This window comes from Oncorhynchus mykiss, chromosome 24 (assembly GCF_057628025.1).
Source record: "Oncorhynchus mykiss isolate SJ-2025 chromosome 24, ASM5762802v1, whole genome shotgun sequence".
NCBI classification, from domain to species: Eukaryota; Metazoa; Chordata; class Actinopteri; order Salmoniformes; family Salmonidae; genus Oncorhynchus; species Oncorhynchus mykiss.
Genome location: NC_143045.1, coordinates 29,378,894 through 29,399,173, shown reverse-complemented (window position 1 = coordinate 29,399,173; position 20,280 = coordinate 29,378,894). Strand labels below are relative to the sequence as shown.

General features: G+C 43.7%; 1 protein-coding gene across 1 annotated transcript; it reads right to left on the bottom strand.

The window, feature by feature from the left end:
• LOC110503150 (forkhead box protein L2) lies at positions 1-3,381 on the bottom strand. Its single transcript, XM_021581496.3, has one exon. The coding sequence runs from the start codon at positions 1,730-1,732 to the stop codon at positions 815-817; it is 918 nt and encodes a 305-aa protein (XP_021437171.3). The 5' UTR covers positions 1,733-3,381; the 3' UTR covers positions 1-814.
• Positions 3,382-20,280: the final 16,899 nt, after the last annotated feature.

The following is a 20,280-nucleotide window of genomic DNA, read 5'->3' as shown; positions in this document are numbered from 1 at the left end:
TTTTACGTTGAAAGAAATACAAGTTTATTAAGAAATTCAAAATACTAGAAAAAGAGGGAAAAGTGCTAATTTAACATGGTCCCAACATGAATGAGACAAAAATAATTACGATTATAAAAAACAAAAAAGGTTAAAAAAATCTGGCACTGGAATGAATGTTATCGGAAACCAAACCATCTCTATCAGAGGTCACGAAGCCTAAAAAGTCGATGACCCCCGAAGTAACACATCTTTGGTGTTGCTCCTTCTGACGGTGCTCTATCTCCCCACCTGCATCCCGAGTAAGAACTGTGACACGGTAATAAAAAAAATAAAGACAGGCTAAAGAATCAACATTTCACCTGGTTTTGCTGGAGTCCGCTCAGTGCACTATACATACTGGTTCAAATACGTAGGAGTTATAATTCAATTATCACTCGTTCAGGTGATGTTTAAAATTCCAAGACAGGAGAGAGGGTTTTGTTTGTTTGTTTTGTTTTCATGGAATTCGTATCCCCGTGAAAAGGGAACTGGTCGGATTTGACAAATATAACGTACAATAGCACGGCCTTCTGTCCAATGCAACAAAAAGTTATGCTACCTCGTGCTTAGTTGTGACCACTTAATCTCACAATTTACAGTTTTTGAAAATTCTCTCACCATCCCCACTTGGATGTCTTTCCATATGAATTTTCAGTACATTATTTGGATCAAAAGAGCCCGTCATTGTATTGTCTCTTCAAAAATAATTTTGTTTCTGTTTTGAATACACAGGAATTGACTTATTGTCTTTCTCTCACAAGAGTCCATTTTACAAGTGGCCCTCTGGTAAACTTTAAATGTCAATCCTCGTGTGTAACGCGGAGTGTTTGCTCTCGTGATCCCAATACGAACAGTGCATCATGGAGAGCTCCGTAGGCTGGCGGGAGCAGGCGAACTGCAGGCCACCTCCGTTGCTGGAGGAGACCGGGGGCGGCGCAGCGGTCGCCGGGCTCAGCTGCTGGGCATGGTGAGCGTGCGGGTGGTGGTGATGGCTCATGCCGTTATAAGAGTTCACCATACTGGGGAGACCCATGCTCTGCACCCGGGAGTACGGGTTGTATGAGGAGGGAGCGGACAGTCCTTTCACATTTACTGGACTCACGTTGCCACCGGCCATCTGACAGGAGGTGTAGGACATCGGGGTGGGCGGTTGGCCCAGCGACCACGAGTTGTTCATAAAGCTGGACTGCAGGTACTTTGGAGGGGACAGGTAGCCGTACCCATCACCGCCGAAGAGGGATTTCCCGGGCTGGAAATGGGTCGGTGGAGGTCTGAAGGGACGTTTCATTCGACGTCTTCTTCTGTAGTTTCCCTTCTCGAACATGTCCTCGCACGCCGGGTCAAGGGTCCAGTAATTCCCCTTTCTCTCGCCGCCTCCCTCGCGAGGAACTTTGATGAAACATTCGTTCAGACTCAAGTTATGCCGGATACTGTTTTGCCAGCCTTTCTTGTTTTTCTCGTAGAAAGGGAATTTGGTGATGATATACTGGTAAATACCAGATAGAGTCAGGCGCTTCTCTGTGCTCTCCCGGATGGCCATGGCAATGAGAGCCACATACGAATATGGTGGTTTTTGAGACGGGTCCGTTTTCTCCGAACCCTTTTCCTGGACCGGTTCCTCCTTCGGTCGCTCCTTGTCCTTCGCGGTGTTAGTGTCGTGGACCATCAGGGCCATTGCGTCATCCTCTGGGTTTTGGTAAGTGTCCATCATTGAGCACACCAAAACAAAAAACAAATCCAGCACAAATACAGAACAACAAATTATATTAGCCTTAGCACCTCAAAATGGACTCCAATACAAAACTCTGACGCTGCCTCCTTAACGTTTAGCGCGCAGAGAAATCCGAGTTTTGAGCCACAGTTTGTGACTTGTTATACACTAGCCTCTCCTCTACAACATACTTTCTCCCAAACTGGTTTGTGATTGAAGCGCAGCCCAGGTTGTGGTTTGATTCCTCTCTTAGCCCAGCCCTTTCCGCTTTTTTTTTTCCACAGGCAGGCGGTAGGCCTGCTAGTGGCAGTAGCTCTCCAGTGCGTCGTGCGACGTACTGCTCTGTGATTTGAGCGCATTAGACAAGTTCCGCCTCTGTTGGTTTACAGCTGCGTGGTGAGGAATCTCTCTTGTCTGACCACTTCACATTATCAAAAAATATTCCTATTCACACACGGTACAAAAATAACATGTGTTATAGTGGGGTTTAGACAATACACCACTCATTGCAAATGATTAGGAAACAGCTTAGAGAAAAGTTAGTGTGTCAAATAAAAATTATTAAGAGGAAGAGAACTTCAAGGTACCGTAAATAATTTCATGAATTTCAATGACATTAAAAAGCACTTGTCGCATGGGACAGTTATATTTGACAAAATAGCCAACTATTACTTCCTGTATTTATGTTGACTTATATTTAGATCTACAAAATAATAGCCAATCGACTATTCATAACTGATCATATTTTTGTTTGCATGGACTGCACTTTTCAATATTGTCCAATGATAAAACAAGGTAGGCCTAATATAAATAGTATTTTCAGCTATGGTAAGTAAATAGCCTCGGCCTATATCCTCAGATTTACCTCAATATGTTTCTGCATTCCGTCTGACTGCAGGCTGAAGCCTCATTAGCTACTGATCGCTTGTCCGCAGCAGCCGCAGAAAACCTGGATTGATAGTGCCGCTTAATTAGCAGGCGTTGTGGTGGAGGTGTATGGAGGGGGTATACATTTCCCTGGCCACCCATGTGGGTCCCGTCGACTTTTTCCGGGATGGTATTTCCGTGCTATGAGAGTTTACGCAGGTGGAACAGCATTGGCATGTGTGTCATCGCCCGCCACCAGCCCACAGTCTGGACCCGGCCGGTCGCTTGTAGAGAAGCCCCGGCTCTCCTCACCGGGGAACAGCTGAACAGCAGTAAGAGCCAACCGTCTCTCAGCGCGCAATTACTTGAGGATACCGAGGGCAGCTTCCAGCCCTAAAATAAATAATTTTCTCTGGTTCCTGATGATTGTTTTCACATATGTTTTTGGACCATAAACATATGCTGAAAATATATGACTAATTATGTCTAGTTCAGATAGCGTCGACAAAATAAACGAAGTGCTTACTTTTCCTGGAAGAGTACTTTTAAAATGGGTGTCAACTTATACAAACAGCAATGAAATAAAGAACAATAACAATGCATTATCATACATAGTCTCTCATAGGCCTACAATGCATAGAAAGGCCAATCAAATCTTAGATTTCTGCATCAGTGTGGAAAAATGCACCAAATAAGTGTAGGAACGTATTTTGTTGATAAATATGCTATAATATGCTACATATTTTGGAAGTGTTGTATTATGCATGGTCAAGTCAAATGTGTTTGGGGATATCATTTCACCAAAATGCCCAAACATTCGTTTTCACAAAGATTACAAATATATTTTGGATAGCAAACACACATGAAAGTCAAGGATACAGTTTGTTGGTTTTATTATTTTAAATGGAGGTGAATACAGGCCTATACTTCATTCACGTTCTACTTTAACAAAGCGACACAGATGCGGTAAAGTGGTTTTTAAGTGAGTGAAAACAAAGAAGACACCACAAAACTCGATCCTTTCGTCAGGCAGTGCTGACAGTGCCCGTGTGTTTAGTAATACCTCGTAATTTGGAGAGTTGTTTAGTCTTCTTTATTGTTGCGGAGAAAGGGTGGTCTCTTTTGTTCCCATGCGCCCAACTCCATGATGATTAGAAGATGGAACACAAATTGATAGAGAGAAGAGAAATTGCTGAACGGTCAACAATCATAGATATTTTCATTCATTTTTTTTATCATCATATTGTTATTAAACAATCAGTAATAACAACAGTGGCAGTAATGTATATTGCACAATAACACCAATGACTGTAATAACACCATTCGACTACCAGTAGGTCTACTTAAGGTTCAGAAGGTTGAAGAAAATGAAAAGAAAACGATAAAAAAAACATTTTGGAACATCGTGGGAAGGAAAACAAAATAGAGCATTTCAAAACAATGTTTAAAAGGCTACAAAGTCTCAAACTCAAGGCTAAAATTGTAGATCTGTTTTAATAACTGTTTTTGTTAAAACTGGAATATTTTGAAAAACGATTTAGCATTCCTGTGACAATAAATAATGTATTGTTGCCTAGGTCAGGACTTGTCTATGCCCTGCATGGTTTACAGTCGGAACGCTTTTTGATTTCAAGGAATCTCTTGGCAAAATAGGTTCTACTGTATTGGAACCAAGTGTTGGCCTATAGGTATTTATCAGCCATTAATGGCACTTATATGGTTTCTATTTTCCATCTAACATTTTATGAATACCACAAGATTGTTTATTTTTTTTAATCAACAATACCTACCTTTTATTGACAACTCTGGACACTTGCTTGAGTCTCACTCCAAACGACTGCAGGAGAGGTCGACATTTCCCCGGGACACCTCGCTCACCTGCGCGAGGCATCTGGGCCTGACTGCCACAGTCACGCGCGTCACGTCACAACAAGATGTAAATAAACATGTTAAGAATCAGTAAACACCCCTAGCGCGAGGCCAATGTGTAACCTGAACTATAGCTTGGCTTTAGAGCTCGCTGTGGAATGTTAATTCGATTGTCGCTTGTTTTCTTTATATCACGTTTTAAATTGGATAAAAGTGAATGAAGGAAAGTTGTTGGTTGACGAAATAAGGTGCATATTTTTAATGAACCTATGATAACCTTTACACTGTGCTAAGACATGGTATAGGTGTACTGACAAATGAACAGTCTCAATGAACCAAGATTGCACCAAACGGATCATGCAAATATTCACAATAAAATGGTGCAGAAAGAGAATAGTTGTATAGAGGGCAAGATGGGTATAGCCTCTGGATATACTATTGAAGCTAGGCTATACTGTCTAAAACACCAGGCATCATTATTCTTCAACGACTGACTGATTTCAATAGGAGTTCTCATTACCAATGGGCACTCGTCATTTGGTGATGGATATGTTCAAATATTAAACTAAATGACGTAACATGCATACGAATTAACCAGGCCTACTACCAAGTTTAAGCTAAATAACAATTAAATTGTTATATTGAACGAATTCATAGCCTATCTGGACAAAAAAAATGCATACATGCAACAAACCATAGGCAAAGGAAGCTTTATCACTGATGTACAACAGAGAGAATAGGAGAGAGAGATGAGATAGACGCAGGGCAGCCTATGTTTTGCTCTTAGATAAATACACACCCTCTACAAATCCCTCTCAAATTATCTCTTGATCCCCAACAATCATCGGCGAATAAACGCTTACTGCAATAAAAAGATACCATGTAAAACAACTCCACAGCTGACAGGGTTCTGTTGCGGCTTCTCAGACACGTGAATTGCAGTAATGATATATCACGTCGTAAATTCACCGAGGTTGTTATAGTTTTCTGTAAGTAGAAGTCAAAATAATAATATGAACAACGACATTAATAAACTATCCGATTATTAGTGGCAACCGCCACAATGGTACAGAGAAATAACAACACCAAAAAATGATAGAGCGCGTGAATACGCCTCTGTGTGTGTCGAAAAGCCCGTTTGTAGGCCTACTATAGGATAACAAACCAAACATGGCAGCACCATCTCTTAACCAGCCCTCAGCTTTAATGCACTTTGAAAGAGTGAAATTCCTGTCCTCGCGCACTTCCTGCGCTCGGTCTAGGCGAGGATGTTTACGATAGGGTGCGCGAGAGGAATGCGGAGGACGAGATCCGCCAGGTCAGGCAGGGACCAGGCCGGGGCGAACCCACGAAGTCACAGCCCACGGAGTGAAGCCATGCACTGGCAGCAGTATATCCATTTGAACAAGACAGAAATTAGGTTGAGGATAGGGTAGTCTATAAACATAGAACATGCATTTGTAATTGTGGTTAACAATACCCATAATTTTTGAATTATGTAAATGTGAATGTTCACATTAATAATACGTTTCCACAAATTCTCGATCAATATTTGTTATAGTAATTTAACTGCCTCAATAATATTTTTCCCCACAGTGGGGCTATACTGCATCTGGCTATCACATTCAGACGTAGACATGCGTAGCTCTTATAAATGAGCCGAGCATTATTAGGCGATGTGCACTGTTTGGTATTTCATCTAATCTGTGTAAATTATTATAACCATCTACCAAATTTCCTGAACCGTTGAAGAACAGATATTTTTTAAACATAATTTTTGCATGCCTATACATGTTTTCGTTTAGTCTTTATATCGAATAAATGCCTCACAACTATTACTATTTGATCAGTTAAAAACCAATACTCAGATCCGCCTTTCCCTTTTGACCGTTTAAGCGTTAACGGTATTGATGTGGGACCAGCCCAAGCCACATCTGTTACCTGTGACACACTTTTTTGTCTGTTTCTTGGGCCACGTGGAGAAGAGATGGATCCTTCTGTGAGGAAGGAGGACGCGTCACAATGCTGCTCCATCAGGTTTTCTAGGCTATACCGAACTGCAAAATATCAATTTCAGTTAGTCTACATTCTGTCATCTATTCATGTAGCCTATTGAAATATAGATAACGTACTACATATCTTTTGCAAAATAGTTTGGTCTCTGTTGAAAACAAATCTGCTTCTGTGAAAGTTCCCAGAACATTCGTTAGGTTGCAGCAAATGTTCTCAAAACACAAAACCTGTTCCGATGTGCTGATGATTAGACAATGTTTGTAGGACTATACAAAATTCGCCTGATTGTTGCAAGAACGATCCCAAAACACATTTCATCTGTTCCTTACCTGGAAACTTAATGACAACATTTGAGGAATGTTCTGTAGTTGTTATAGATTTTAGTGAATGTTAGGAGAACATTCCAAAGATATTTCAGTTAAATCATTGTTTCTTTAATTACATTTTGTTATCAAAAGCATATGTGCTGTATATTTATTTTATCCTAATGTTAGATACAACCTCAACTAGAACTTCATGGGAATCTTAACTGATGTTCTGGGATCGTTGGCGGTTTTGTGGGATAACTGGTGAGTAAATATCATGTGGTTGAAAATAAAATGAAACCAACCCTGATCTGAACTAACAAGAAAAGCACTCTCTCTTTTAATGATTACTAAATGTTTCTCAGTCTTAAATTAGGAAAACAAACATTTTGAAACTTTATGTTGTTATGTTATATTTCTAATAGAGACTGATGAATACAGATATGACAAGTAGGCCACCTCGGGTGTTGGTGCTTGAATGCTCTTTGGTTTGTCCAATCAGGCCTTGTTGCTCGGGTATCTGGAGTAATCTGTACCAAAAACACACCCTGCAAAACACATATTAAACTTGAATGAGTTCACTGTTTGATGCAGGTGTGTGTGTATTTGAGAGTGTTGTGTAAGGAAGTGTGTTTTTGCATGCATGTGTATGTGTGTGCATTGCATGTGTGTGTGCACACAATCATTTTATCATGACAGAAATGGGCAATGAACAGAAATGACAACAAAAAAAAACATGCTCCATCAGCCCCTCCAGGGTCACCCGGCGCATGAAGGTGTCAGTGCATCTGCATTGGGCAGGTTAATAATGGTGCCGTAATTCATATTGTACATCATTTTGCTGCTACCGTCTCTTATGACCGAAAAGAGCTTTTGGACATCAGAACAGCGATTACTCACCTCGAACTGGACAAAGATTTTTTATTTAATGAGTCCGAAGCGAAGGATATACTGCTTTGTCAAGACAAGGCTCAACGAGCTGTATAAGGCCATAAGCAAACAAGAAAATGCTCATCCAGAAGTGGCTCTCCTAGTGGCCGGGGACTTTAATGCAGGCAAACTTAAATCAGTTTTACCCAATTTCTACCAGCATGTCACATATGCAACCAGAGGGAAAAAAACTCTAGACCACCTTTACTCCACACACAGAGATGCAGACAAAGCTCTCCCTCACCCGCCATTTGGCAAATCAAACCATAAATCTATCCTCCTGAATCCTGCTTACAAGCAACAAGTAAAGCAGGAAGCACCAGTGACTTGTTCAATACAAAAGTGGTCAGATGACGTGAATGCTATGCTACAGGACTGTTTTGCTAGCACAGACTGGAAAATGTTTCCATGATTCATCCAATGGCATTGAGGAGTATACCACCTCAGTCACCGGCTTCATCAAAAAGTGCATCAACGACATCGTCCCCACAGTAACCGTACGTACATTTTCCAACCAGAAGCCATGGACTACAGGCAACATTCGCACGAGCCAAAGGTTAGAGCTGCCGCTTTCAAGGAGTGGGACACTAATCTGGATGCTTATAAGAGGGGAGGACAGGATAAGGGGGGGATGGAGGGATCTGATGAAAAAGAAGGAAGTACCTACAGCCCTCATGCAGCGCCTCAAATGTGTCTCTTCCTCCCCAGAAAGGAGAGGACAGAGCAAATAAACAGGGACCTCCCCCCTGCTATCTTCCTTCTACCCACCCTTTACCTCCCCCTGTTACTCCCGCTCTACCCCACTCTACCTCCCCCTTGTTATCCTCCCTCCAAAACCCCCTCTACCTTCTCCCCGTTATCCTCCCTCTACCTCCCAATGTTATTCCCCCCTCTAACCCCCCCGACTTCCCACTGTTATCCTCCTTATACCCCTGTTACTCCCCCTGTACCCCCTCTACAACCCCCAATTTATCTTCCCTCTACCCCCTCTATCTCCCCCTGTTACCCCCCTCTACTCCCACTCTACCTCCCCCTGGTGTCCTCCCTCTACCCCCCCTCTACCTCCCCATGTTTTCCTCCCTCTACTCCCCCTCTTTCTCCCCTCTACCTCCCCATGTTATCCTCCCTCCCCTCTACCCCCCCTCTACCTCCCCATGTTATCCTCCCTCTACCCCCCTCTACCTCCCCATGTTATCCTCCTTCTATCCCTCCTCTACCTCCCCTCTACCCCCCCATGTTATCCTCCCTCTACTCCCTACCTCTCCTCTACCCCTCCTCTACATCCCCATGTTATCCCTCCTCTACCTCCCCTCTACTCCCTCTCTACCTCCCCATGTTATCCTCCCTCTACCCCATCCTCTACCCCCTCTATCTCCCCGTGTTATCCTCCCTCTATCCCTCCTCTACCCCCCCTCCACCCCCCCTCTACCTCCCATGTTATCCTCCCAATACCCCTCCTCTACCTCCCCATACTATCCTCCCTCTAGCCCCTCCACTCCGCTGTTATCCCCCTCTACCCCCCTCTACCACCCCCCATTTATCTTCCCTCTACCACCTCTATCTCCCCCTGTTACCCCCCTCTACCTCCCCATGTCATCCTCCCTCTACCCCCCTGTTATCCCCCCTCTACCACCCCCCCATTTATCTTCCCTCTACCCCCTCTATCTCCCCCTGTTACCCCCCTCTACTCCCACTCTACCTCACCCTGGTGTCCCCCCTCTACCCCCCCTGTTATCCCCCCTCTACCACCCCCATTTATCTTCCCTCTACCACCTCTATCTCCCCCTGTTACCCCCCTCTACCTCCCCATGTTATCCTCCCTCTACCCCCCTGTTATCCCCCCTCTACCACCCCCCCATTTATCTTCCCTCTACCCCCTCTATCTCCCCCTGTTACCCCCCTCTACTCCCACTCCACCTCCCCCTGGTGTCCCCCCTCTACCCCCCCTCTACCCCCACTGTTATCCCCCCTCTACCACCCCCATTTATCTTCCCTCTACCCCCTCTACCTCCCCCTGGTGTCCTTCCTCTACCCCCCACTATCTCCTCATGCTATCCTCCCTCTACTTCCCTCCTCTACCTCCCCGTTATCCTCCCTCTACCCCCCTGTTATCCCCCCTCTACCTCCCCTCTTATCCTCCCTCTACCCCCCCCCCCCCCCGGTTATCCTCTCTCTACCCCCCCCCTGTTATCCTCCCTCTACCCCCCCTGTTATCCTCCCCCTACCTCCCTCCTCTACCTCACCCTGTTATCCTCCCCCTACCTCCTACTGTGTTGTGCGCACACACACACACACACACACACACAGCATGTACACACAGACAAACACCTTCCAAGCTACTGTATAATGTGACGTTATACCCTTTATCCACTCTCAAAATAACTAGTGTGATTGTGTGTGTGTTTTTGTGTCGGTCTGTTTTAAGAGAGAAAATGTGTTAAAAAAAGGGTGGGGGGGCTTTCTTACTTTCTAAATCCCCCTTTCCAACACACAGATCATTGTCAAAAATGATAAAGGAGCCCCCCTCCTCCATGTCTTCTCTCTCCCCTATCCTTCGCCCTGAGCGGAAGGTGGCTGTGGTGTATTCTGGTGGCGCTGTGTGTTTGTCTTCCTTATCGCCCAGGGGAAGCCCTAAGCTCCGCTCCCCTCTGCGCTCCCCTCCGCTCCCCTGCTCTTCCCTGCTCTTCCCTGCCCTCCCCTGCTCTCCCCTGCGCTCCCCGGCCCTCCCCTGCTCTCCCCTGCGCCCCCTGCTCTTCCCTGCGCTCCCCTGCACTCCCCTGCCCTGATGTCTCAGTAATATCATCCATCACACCCCTATTAACTAACAAGCCTGTAGTATCTACAGTAACCTAACAGTAACGCCACAATGGGACTGCTGCTTGGACAGTAAAGTATCTATTCTATTGGTTGTCCTCTGCCTAGGTCTATGAGCTGCATTCCTATTCCTCTATGGTGTAAAACAACAGATGATCTAACCATTGTGACGGACGAGAGAAGAAGAGGGGAGAGGAGGGGAGAGAGACAATGTGTTCCTGTTAACCTCTGCTGAAAGGTGAAGCTCTGGAGACTCCTGCCAACAAGATTCTCTTTGAGGTTTTCTTGAACCGAGGCCAGGGCCTAAATGACTCACAGGAGCGAGTGTGTGTGTGTGTATATATGTTTGTGTGAGAGAGAGTAAGATAGGGTTATGTTTGAGGAAATCGGTGTGAGGTGTGTGTGTGTGAGAGTTTGTGCGTGTGAGTGAGTGTGTATGAGAGAGAGAAGCAGCCTCACCTTCCAAAATAAGAGAGAGAAAAAAACAGCTCATTACAATGTAAAGCTAGGTATCACAGGCTAATAGCGATTTTTTCCCTTTATTTTTGTCTGTGGTGCCTGGCTTTACAGCGTTAAAACCCACCTTTCACAAGGCTAACCTTCCAAAGACACCCATCAAGTTAGAATCACACTCAAATCTTCCCAACCCAACAATAGTAAAAAATAAAACAACTTTTCCTCATCATTACAGATGGGATTAGATTCCAGACCAAATCATAACAAGTCACTTCGTTAGATGTAATTGCCCAGGTAGCATGACTTCTCTGACCAAACAAACATGGCTGCCGAAAGACACTCTGAAGACAGATCAAGCTACTGTTTGACAGGAATCAGCGGACAGAACTCAAACAACCGCCATTTTACAACCCACACAATTCAGTCCCTCTCGCTCTGGCTTAGTGTCAATAAAAACCACAAACTGATTACACTGTTCTGACGTCTAAATGCAGAAACACGCAGATAAAAAGATGATTAAACGTTGAATGGCACAAAGGAAAAGATGCCTGGAATCAATCTTGAATGTGTTGACCTTCACAGTTGAGATGTGTGTGAACAGTTTCACATTAATGGTGCAGAACCAGAAAGATACAGTCAGGTGGGTAAGACTGGGTACAATTCTGCATAAGTGGAATGTCTGTCTGTGTCTGGCTGGCTGGCTGTGGCTGGGGTTAGTGAGGATATTGGGGCATGCCTCTAGCTCTACCCTATGAATCAGAATACCCCCCACCAACGCTTCATACTCACTTATCTCATATCCCACCCAATATCTTGCCTCCTCCTTTCCCTCAGTGTTGTCAAGTTACAAGAGTTACTCAATGTAATACAATGTAATACTTTATCTGTGCTCTCTGTGTCTACTATTCAATTGGATTCAATTCAAGGGGCTTTATTGGCATGGGAAACATGTGTTAACATTGCCAAAGCAAGTGAGGTAGATAATATACAAAAGTGAAATAAACAATGAAAATGAACAGAAAACATTACACTCACAGAAGTTCCAAAATAATAGTTCAGAAGTTCCAAAAGACATTTAAAATGTCAAATGATCTGTATATACAGTGTTGTAACGTTGTGCAAATGGTTAAAGTACAAAAGGGAAAATAAATAAACATAAATATGGGTTCTATTTACAGTGGTGTTTGTTCTTCACTGGTTGCTCTTTTCTTGTGGCAGCAGGTCACACATCTTGCTACTGTGATGGCACACTGTGGTATTTAACCCAGTAGATATGGGAGTTTATCAAAATTGGGTTTGTTTTCAAATTCTTTGTGGATCTGTGTAATCTGAGGGAAATATGTGTCTCTAATATGGTCATACATTGGGCAGGAGGTTAGGAAGTGCAGCTCAGTTTCCACCTCATTTTGTGGGCAGTGAGCACATAGCCTGTCTTCTCTTGAGAGCCAGGTCTGCCTACGGCGGCCTTTCTCAATAGCAAGGCTATACTCACTGAGTCTGTATATAGTCAAAGCTTTCCTTTAGTTTGGGTCAGTCACGGTGGTCAGGTATTCTGCCACTGTGTACTCTCTGTTTAGGGCCAAATAGCATTCTAGTTTGCTCTGTAGCGAGGCTATACTCAATAGCAAGGCTATGCTCACTGAGTCTGTACAGAGTCAACGCTTCCCTTTAGTTTGGGTCAGTCACAGTGGTCAGGTATTCTGCCGCTGTGTACTCTCTGTTTAGGGCCAAATAGCATTCTAGTTTTCTCTGTAGCGAGGCTATACTCAATAGCAAGGCTATGCTCACTGAGTCTGTACAGAGTCAAAGCTTCCCTTTAGTTTGGGTCAGTCACAGTGGTCAGGTATTCTGCCGCTGTGTACTCTCTGTTTAGTTTTTCTTGTTAATTCTTTCCAATGTGTCAAGTAATTATCTTTTTGTTTTCTCATGATTTGGTTGGGTCTAATTGTGTTGCTGTCCTGGGGCTCTGTGTGGTCTGTTTGTGTTTGAGAACAGAGCCCCTGGACCAGCTTGCTTAGGGGACTATTCTCCAGGTTCATCTCTCTGTAGGTGATGGCTTTGTTATGGAAGGGTTGGGAATCACTTCCTTTTAGGTGGTTGTAGAATTTAACGTCTCTTTTCTGGATTTTGATAATTAGCGGGTATCGGCCTAATTCTGCTCTGCATGCATAATTTGGTGTTCTACGTTGTACACGAAGGATATGTTTGCAGAATTCTGCATGCAGAGTCTCAATTTGGTGTTCGTCCCATTTTGTGAGTTCTTGGACCCCAGACCTCACAACCATAAAGGGCAATGGGTTCTATAACTGATTCAAGTATTTTTAGCCAGATCATAATTGGTATGTCGAATTTGATGTTCCTTTTGATGGCATAGAATTGCCTTGTCTCTCAGATCGTTCACTGCTTTGAGGTATGCATGTTTTTTGTGTGCTCTAGAGTGTCTAGATGGAATTTGTATTTGTGGTCCTGGCGACTGGACCTTTTTTGGAACACCATTATTTTTGTCTTACTGAGGTTTACTGTCAGGGCCCAGGTCTGGCAGAATCTGTGCAGAAGATCTAGGTGCTGCTGTAGGCCCTCCTTGGTTGGTGACAGAAGCACCAGATCATCAGCAAACGGTAGACATTTGACTTCAGTTTCTAGTAGGGTGAGGCCGGGTGCTGCAGACTGTTCTAGTGCCCTCACCAATTGGTTGATATATACTGTATGTTGAAGAGGGTGGGGCTTAAGCTGCATCCCTGTCTGACCCCACGGTCCTGTGGAAAGAAATGTGTGTGTTTTTTGCCAATTTTAACTGCACACCTGTTGTTAGTGTACATGGATTTTATAATGTTGTTTGTTTTTCCCCAACACCACTTTCCATCAATTTGTATAGCAGACCCTCATGCCGAATTGAGTCAAAGGCTTTTTTGAAATCAACAAAGCATGAGAAGACTTTGCCTTTGTTTTGTTTGTTTGTCAATTAGGGTGTGCAGGGTGAATATGTCATATGATAATTTGGTAAAAAGACAATCCGACATTTGCTCAGCACATTGTTTTCACTGAGGAAATGTTCAAGTCTGCTGTTAATGATAATGCAGAGGATTTTCCCAAGGTTGCTGTTGATGCATATCCCACGGTAGTTATTGGGGTCAAATTTGTCTCCACTTTTGTGGATTGGGGTGATCAGTTCCAAATATTGGGGAAAATGCCAGAGCTAAGGATGATTTTAAAGAGTTTAATGATAGCCAATTGGAATTTATTGTCTGTATATGTTATAATTTAATTGAGGATACCATCAACACCACATGCCTTTTTGGGTTGGAGGGTTTTTATTTTGTCCTGTAGTTCAAGGTAATTGGAGAATCCAGTGGGTTCTGGTAGTCTTTAATATCTGATTCTAAGATTTGTATTTGATCATGTATATGTTTTTGTTGTTTGTTCATTGTTATAGAGCCAAATATATTGGAGAAATGGTTTACCCATACATCTCCATTTTGGATAGATAATTCTTTGTGTTGTTGTTTGTTTAGTGTTTTCCAATTTTCCCAGAAGTGGTTAGAGTTTATGGATTCTTCAATTACATTGAGCTGATTTCTGACGTGCTGTTCCCTCTTTTTCCGTAGTGTATTTCTGTATTGTTTTAGTGATTCACCATAGTCAAGGCGTAGACTCAGGTTTTCCCGGTCTCTATGTTTTTGGTTGGACAGGTTTCTCAATTTCTTTCTTACGTTTTTGCATTCTTCATCAAACCATTTGTCATTGTTGTTCATTGTCTTCCTTTTTCTGTTTGAATTTGTTTGATTTGATAGGGAAGCTGAGAGGTCAAATATACTGTTAAGATTTTCTACTGCCAAGTTTACACCTTCACTATTACAGCAGAATGTTTTGTCAGCATTCCAGGTAATTCCAGGTCATTCTTTCCAAAATCAGGTTGTAGGTTCGCGTTTGGATTTGGAGTGAAGGTAATGTGGTGGAGGGTAGTATCCTGTATATGTCCCTGTCAAAAAAATCTAAGTTTATCTAACTCTAAATCTATCTTTAAAAAAAAAACATGCTGAAAAATGTGGGAGCTCATCTGCTCATGCATGACCTCTCTCTCACTATCTCTCTCCCTCTTTCTCTCTCACACACACACACAAAACCCAGGGTTGCCAAAGTAACCATACTTTTTAAAAACATTTTTTTTTATCTCTCTCCAGCATGCCACCTTGCCACTGGAAAATAGCTCAGAGTGCATGTGGGTGGCTGTGAATAAGGTAAGAGATGTTATCTCCCTGCTCTACTAATAGAGCCCAATGAGAAACACAGTCTCTATAAGTCCTGAATGGGTCCACCAGCTGGCCCTGTGTCTGTCCGTCTCTCCTTCTCTCTCTCTCTCTCTCTCTCTCTCTCTCTTTCTCTCACACATTATTTCTCTGTCTTTCTGTTCCTCTCTCTTTCTCTCACACATTATTTCTCTGACTGCCTGTTCCTCTCTATCGCTCCCCTCCATCAACAGGTTATTCATCCATCTTTCATTATTCATTAACCCATCCTACTTGGTAGGGGAGGATGCCACGCTACTCTGCTAATACTAGTCGCCTTGATTGACCCACCACACACTGCATCATTAGTGACCATCTGTTAGTGCTGTGCTGCCAGCAGATAAAATAATGATGTAACTGACATATGAAGTAACTGAAAAACACACAGAGGGGCAACAGTGTTCGTTGAGAAAGCACATTGACAGGGCCTCTCAAGACGCTCAAGAGTTAACAATACTGAACTGCCAAAATCATCTCAACAGAAATATCAAATGTATGTATACCAGGCAGGTCACCTGTGATACAAGTTAGCATTCACCGTCCATCGATGTCTGAGGATGTCGGGAGAGGACCTGGAAACCGTCACTAGGGGCAAAAGTGAGCGCTGTTACCTTCAAGTAGGTTTCGGTTTTGCTAGGGTGTTGTGGACTGGGAGGCGTAAGCATCTGCCTCTGGTGCTAAAGTTTGCATGCTTGAATCCAGCGATAGACAGTTGTTTTTGATATTTTTAGTTTTAAGCCTATCCAAACCTTAACCCATACCTTAACCATTTGGAGTTAATGCCTGAACTTAACACTAACCTTAAATATCGGGAGTAAATGCCTAAACCTAAACGTAAACACATTGACGTTTTGAACAACTTCGAAATTTGACGTTTGAGAAACATGGATGACGTGAAAGCCTGTAGCGTATACAGTATGTCATCTCAATGTCACAGTGGCCTAAACCTCTCCAGAACTACAATCTGTCTGACCTACCAAACCGCTCCAGAACTACAGTATGTCTGACCTACCAAACGTCTCCAGAAATACAGTATGTCTGACCTACCAAACCTCTCCAGAACTACAATCTTTCTGACCTACCAAACCTCTCCAGAACTACAATCTGCCTGACCTACCAAACCGCTCCAGAACTACAGTATGTCTGACCTACCAAACCTCTCCAGAAATACAGTATGTCTGACCTACCAAACCTCTCCAGAACTACAATCTTTCTGACCTACCAAACCTCTCCAGAACTACAATCTGCCTGACCTACCATTCCTCTCCAGAACTACAATCTGTCTGACCTACCAAACCTCTCCAGAACTACAGTATGTCTGACCTACCAAACCTCTCCAGAACTACAATCTGCCTGACCTACCATTCCTCTCCAGAACTACAATCTGTCTGACCTACCAAACCTCTCCAGAACTACAGTATGTCTGACCTACCAAACCTCTCCAGAACTACAATCTGTCTGACCTACCAACCCCCCCCCCCCCCCCCCCCCCCCGTTGCTGCTTTGAGGCGGGTGTCAGTGGGGAGAGGAGGGTTTTGGGTTACCCAGAATACAGCTGGAGCAGCCCAGTCTCCCTGGTCCAATCATCATCACCTAATTACTGTTGGACAAGGCTATAGGATTCAAAAGCAGGATCAATGGAGAAACTGAATTCAATGGGAGAATAAGCCTTGACTTGTGTCCTAAGTCATAGATCAATCAACTTTCACATCTGAGAATGAAGAGTGAGAGAGAGGGGGGAGGGTTTAGAGAAGTGAGAGGGAGTGTAAAGGAGGGAAAGAACAGTAAAAGGGGGATGAAGGAGGGAGAGAGTACTCCTTCATCAGCGTTCCTAGAGGACTGAGGTCCGTCTCCCAGAGGATCTCAAGATGTCCTGTTTTTATTTTTCCCCACTGCCCCTCTTCCTGCAGGAAACAACATTCCGCTGAGAGCTAAAGCCTTCACAATCACTGACCATTTTGAATCCCACCGTACCTTCTCCGCTGTGCAATCTAGTTTCCGAGCTGGTCACGGGTGCACCTCAGCCACGCTCAAGGTACTAAACAATATCATCGATATCGATAAAAGACAATACTGTGCAGACGTCTTCATCGACCTGGCCAATGCTTTCGACTCTGTCAATCACTGTATCCTTATCGGCAGACTCAACAGCCTTGGTTTCTCAAATGACTGCCTCGCCTGGTTCACCAACTACTTCTCAGACAGAGTTCAGTGTGTCACATCGGAGGGCCTGTTGTCCGGACCTATGGCAGTCTCTATGGGGGTACCACAGGGTTCAATTCTCGGGCCGACTCTTTTCTCTGTATATATCAACGATGTAGCTCTTGCTGCGGGTGATTCTCTGATCCACCTCTACGCAGACGACACCATTCTGTATACATCTGGCCCTTCTTTGAACACTGTGTTAACTAACCTTCAAACGATCTTCAATGCCATACAATACTCCTTCCGTGGCCTCCAATTGCTCTTAAATGCTAGTAAAAACAAATGCATGCTTTTCAACCGTTCGCTGACCGCACCCGCCCGCCCGACAAGCATCACTACTCTGGACGGTTCTGACTTAGAATATGTAAACAACTACAAATACCTAGGTGTCTGGCTAGACTGTAAACACTCCTTCCAGACCCATATTAAACATCTCCAATCCAAAATTAAATCTAGAATCGGCTTCCTATTTCGAAAACAAAGCCTCCTTCACTCACGCCGCCAAACATACCCTTGTAAAACTGACTATCCTACCGATCCTCGACTTCGGCGATGTCATTTACAAAATAGCTTCCAATACTCTACTCAGCAAACTGGATGCAGTCTATCACAGTGCCATCCGTTTTGTCACCAAAGCCCCTTATACCACCCACCACTGCGACCTGTATTCTCAAGTCTTCTGGCCCTCGCTACGTATTCATCTCCAGACCCACTGGCTCCAGGTCATCTATAAGTCTATGCTAGATAAAGCTCAGCCTTATCTCAGCTCACTGGTCATGATAACAACACCCACCCATAGCACGCGCTCCAGTAGGTATATCTCATGGGTCGTCCCCAAAGCCGCCAACACGTACTCTGGCTGCCTTTCCTTCCAGTTCTCTGCTGCCAATGACTGGAACGAATTGCAAAACTCGCTGAAGCTGGAGACTTATATTTCCCTCACTAACTTTAAACATCAGCTATCTGAGCAGCCAACCGATCGTTGCAGCTGTACATAGCCCATCTGTAAATAGCCCACCCAATCTACCCACCTCATCCCCATGATGTTTTTATTTACTTTTCTGCTCTTTTGCACACCAGTATTTCTACTTGCATATCATCATCTGCTCATCTATCACTCCAGTGTTAATTTGCCAAATTGTAATTACTTTGCCACTATGGCCTATTTATTGCCTTACCTCCTCACACCATTTGCACACACTGTATATAGACTATTTTTTTCTATTGTGTTATTGACTGTACGCTTGTTTATTCCATTTGTAACTCTGTGTTGTTGTGTCACGCTGCTTTGCTTTATCTTGGCCAGGTCGCAGTTGTAAATGAGAACTTGTTCACAACTGGCCTACCTGGTTAAATAAATATGAAAAAAAAAATAATAATAAAAACTTCAAGCTGCATACTGGACCCTATTCCAACTAAACTACTGAAAAAGCTGCTTCCTGTGCTTGGCCCTCCTATGTTGAACATAATAAACGGCTCCCTATCCACGGGATATGTACCAAACTCACTAAAAGTGTCAGTAATAAAGCCTCTCTTGAAAAAGCCAAACCTTGTCCAAGAAAATATAAAAAACTAAATCGGCCAATATCAAATCTCCCATTCCTCTCAAACTCACTGCCTTCCTGAAGTCTAATAATATATACTAAACACTTCAGTCTGGTTTTAGACCCCATCATAGCACTGAGACTGCACTTGTGAAGGTGGTAAATTACCTTTTAATGACATCAGACTGAGGCTCTGCATCTGTCTTCATGCTCCTAGACCTTAGTGCTTCTTTTTATACCATCGATCATCACGTTCTTTTGGAGAGATTGGAAACCCAAATTGGTCTACATGGACAAGTTCTGGTCTGGTTTAGATCTTATCTGTCCGAAAGATATCAGTTTGTCTCTGTGGATGGTTTGTCCTCTGACAAATCAACTGTTCATTTTGGTGTTCCTCAAGGTTTCATTTTAGGACCTCTATTGTTTTCACTATATATTTTACCTCTTGGTGATGTCATTCAGAAACATAATTTTAACTTTCACTGCTATGTGGACGATACACAGCTGTACATTTTGATGAAACATGGTGAAGCCCCAAAATTGCCCTCTCTGGAAGCCTGTGTTTCAAGGGCAGCTTTTTTACATCTATGTAACTTTGCAAATATCAGACACTTTCTGTCCAACATTTATGCAGAAAAATGTATCCATGCTTTTGTCACTTCTATATTAGACTACTGCAATGCTCTACTTTCCGGCTACCCGGATAAAGCAATAAATACACTTCAGTCAGTGCTAAATACGGCTGCTAGAATCCTGACTAGAACCCAAAAATGTGATCATATTACTCCAGGGCTAGCCTCTCTACACTGGCTTCCTGTCAAGGCAAGGGCTGATTTCAAGGTTTTACTGCTAACCTACAAAGCATTACATAGGCTTGCTCCTACCTATCTCTCTGATTTGGTCCTGCCGTACATACCTACACGTACTCTATGGTCACAAGACGCAGGCCTCCTAATTGTCCCTAGAATTTCTAAGCAAACAGCTGGAGGCAGGGCTCTCTCCTATAGAGCTCAATTTTTATGGAACGGTCTGCCTACCCATGTGAGAGATGCAGACTCGGTCTCGACATTTAAGTATTTATTGAAGACTCATCTCTTCAGTAGGTCCTATGATTGAGTGTAGTCTGGCCCAGGAGTGGGAGGGTGAACGGAAAGGCTCTGGAGCAACGAACCGCCCTTGCTGTCTCTGCCTGGCCGGTTCCCCTCTTTCCACTGGGATTCTCTGCCTCTAACCCTACCAAAGGGACTGAGTCACAGGCT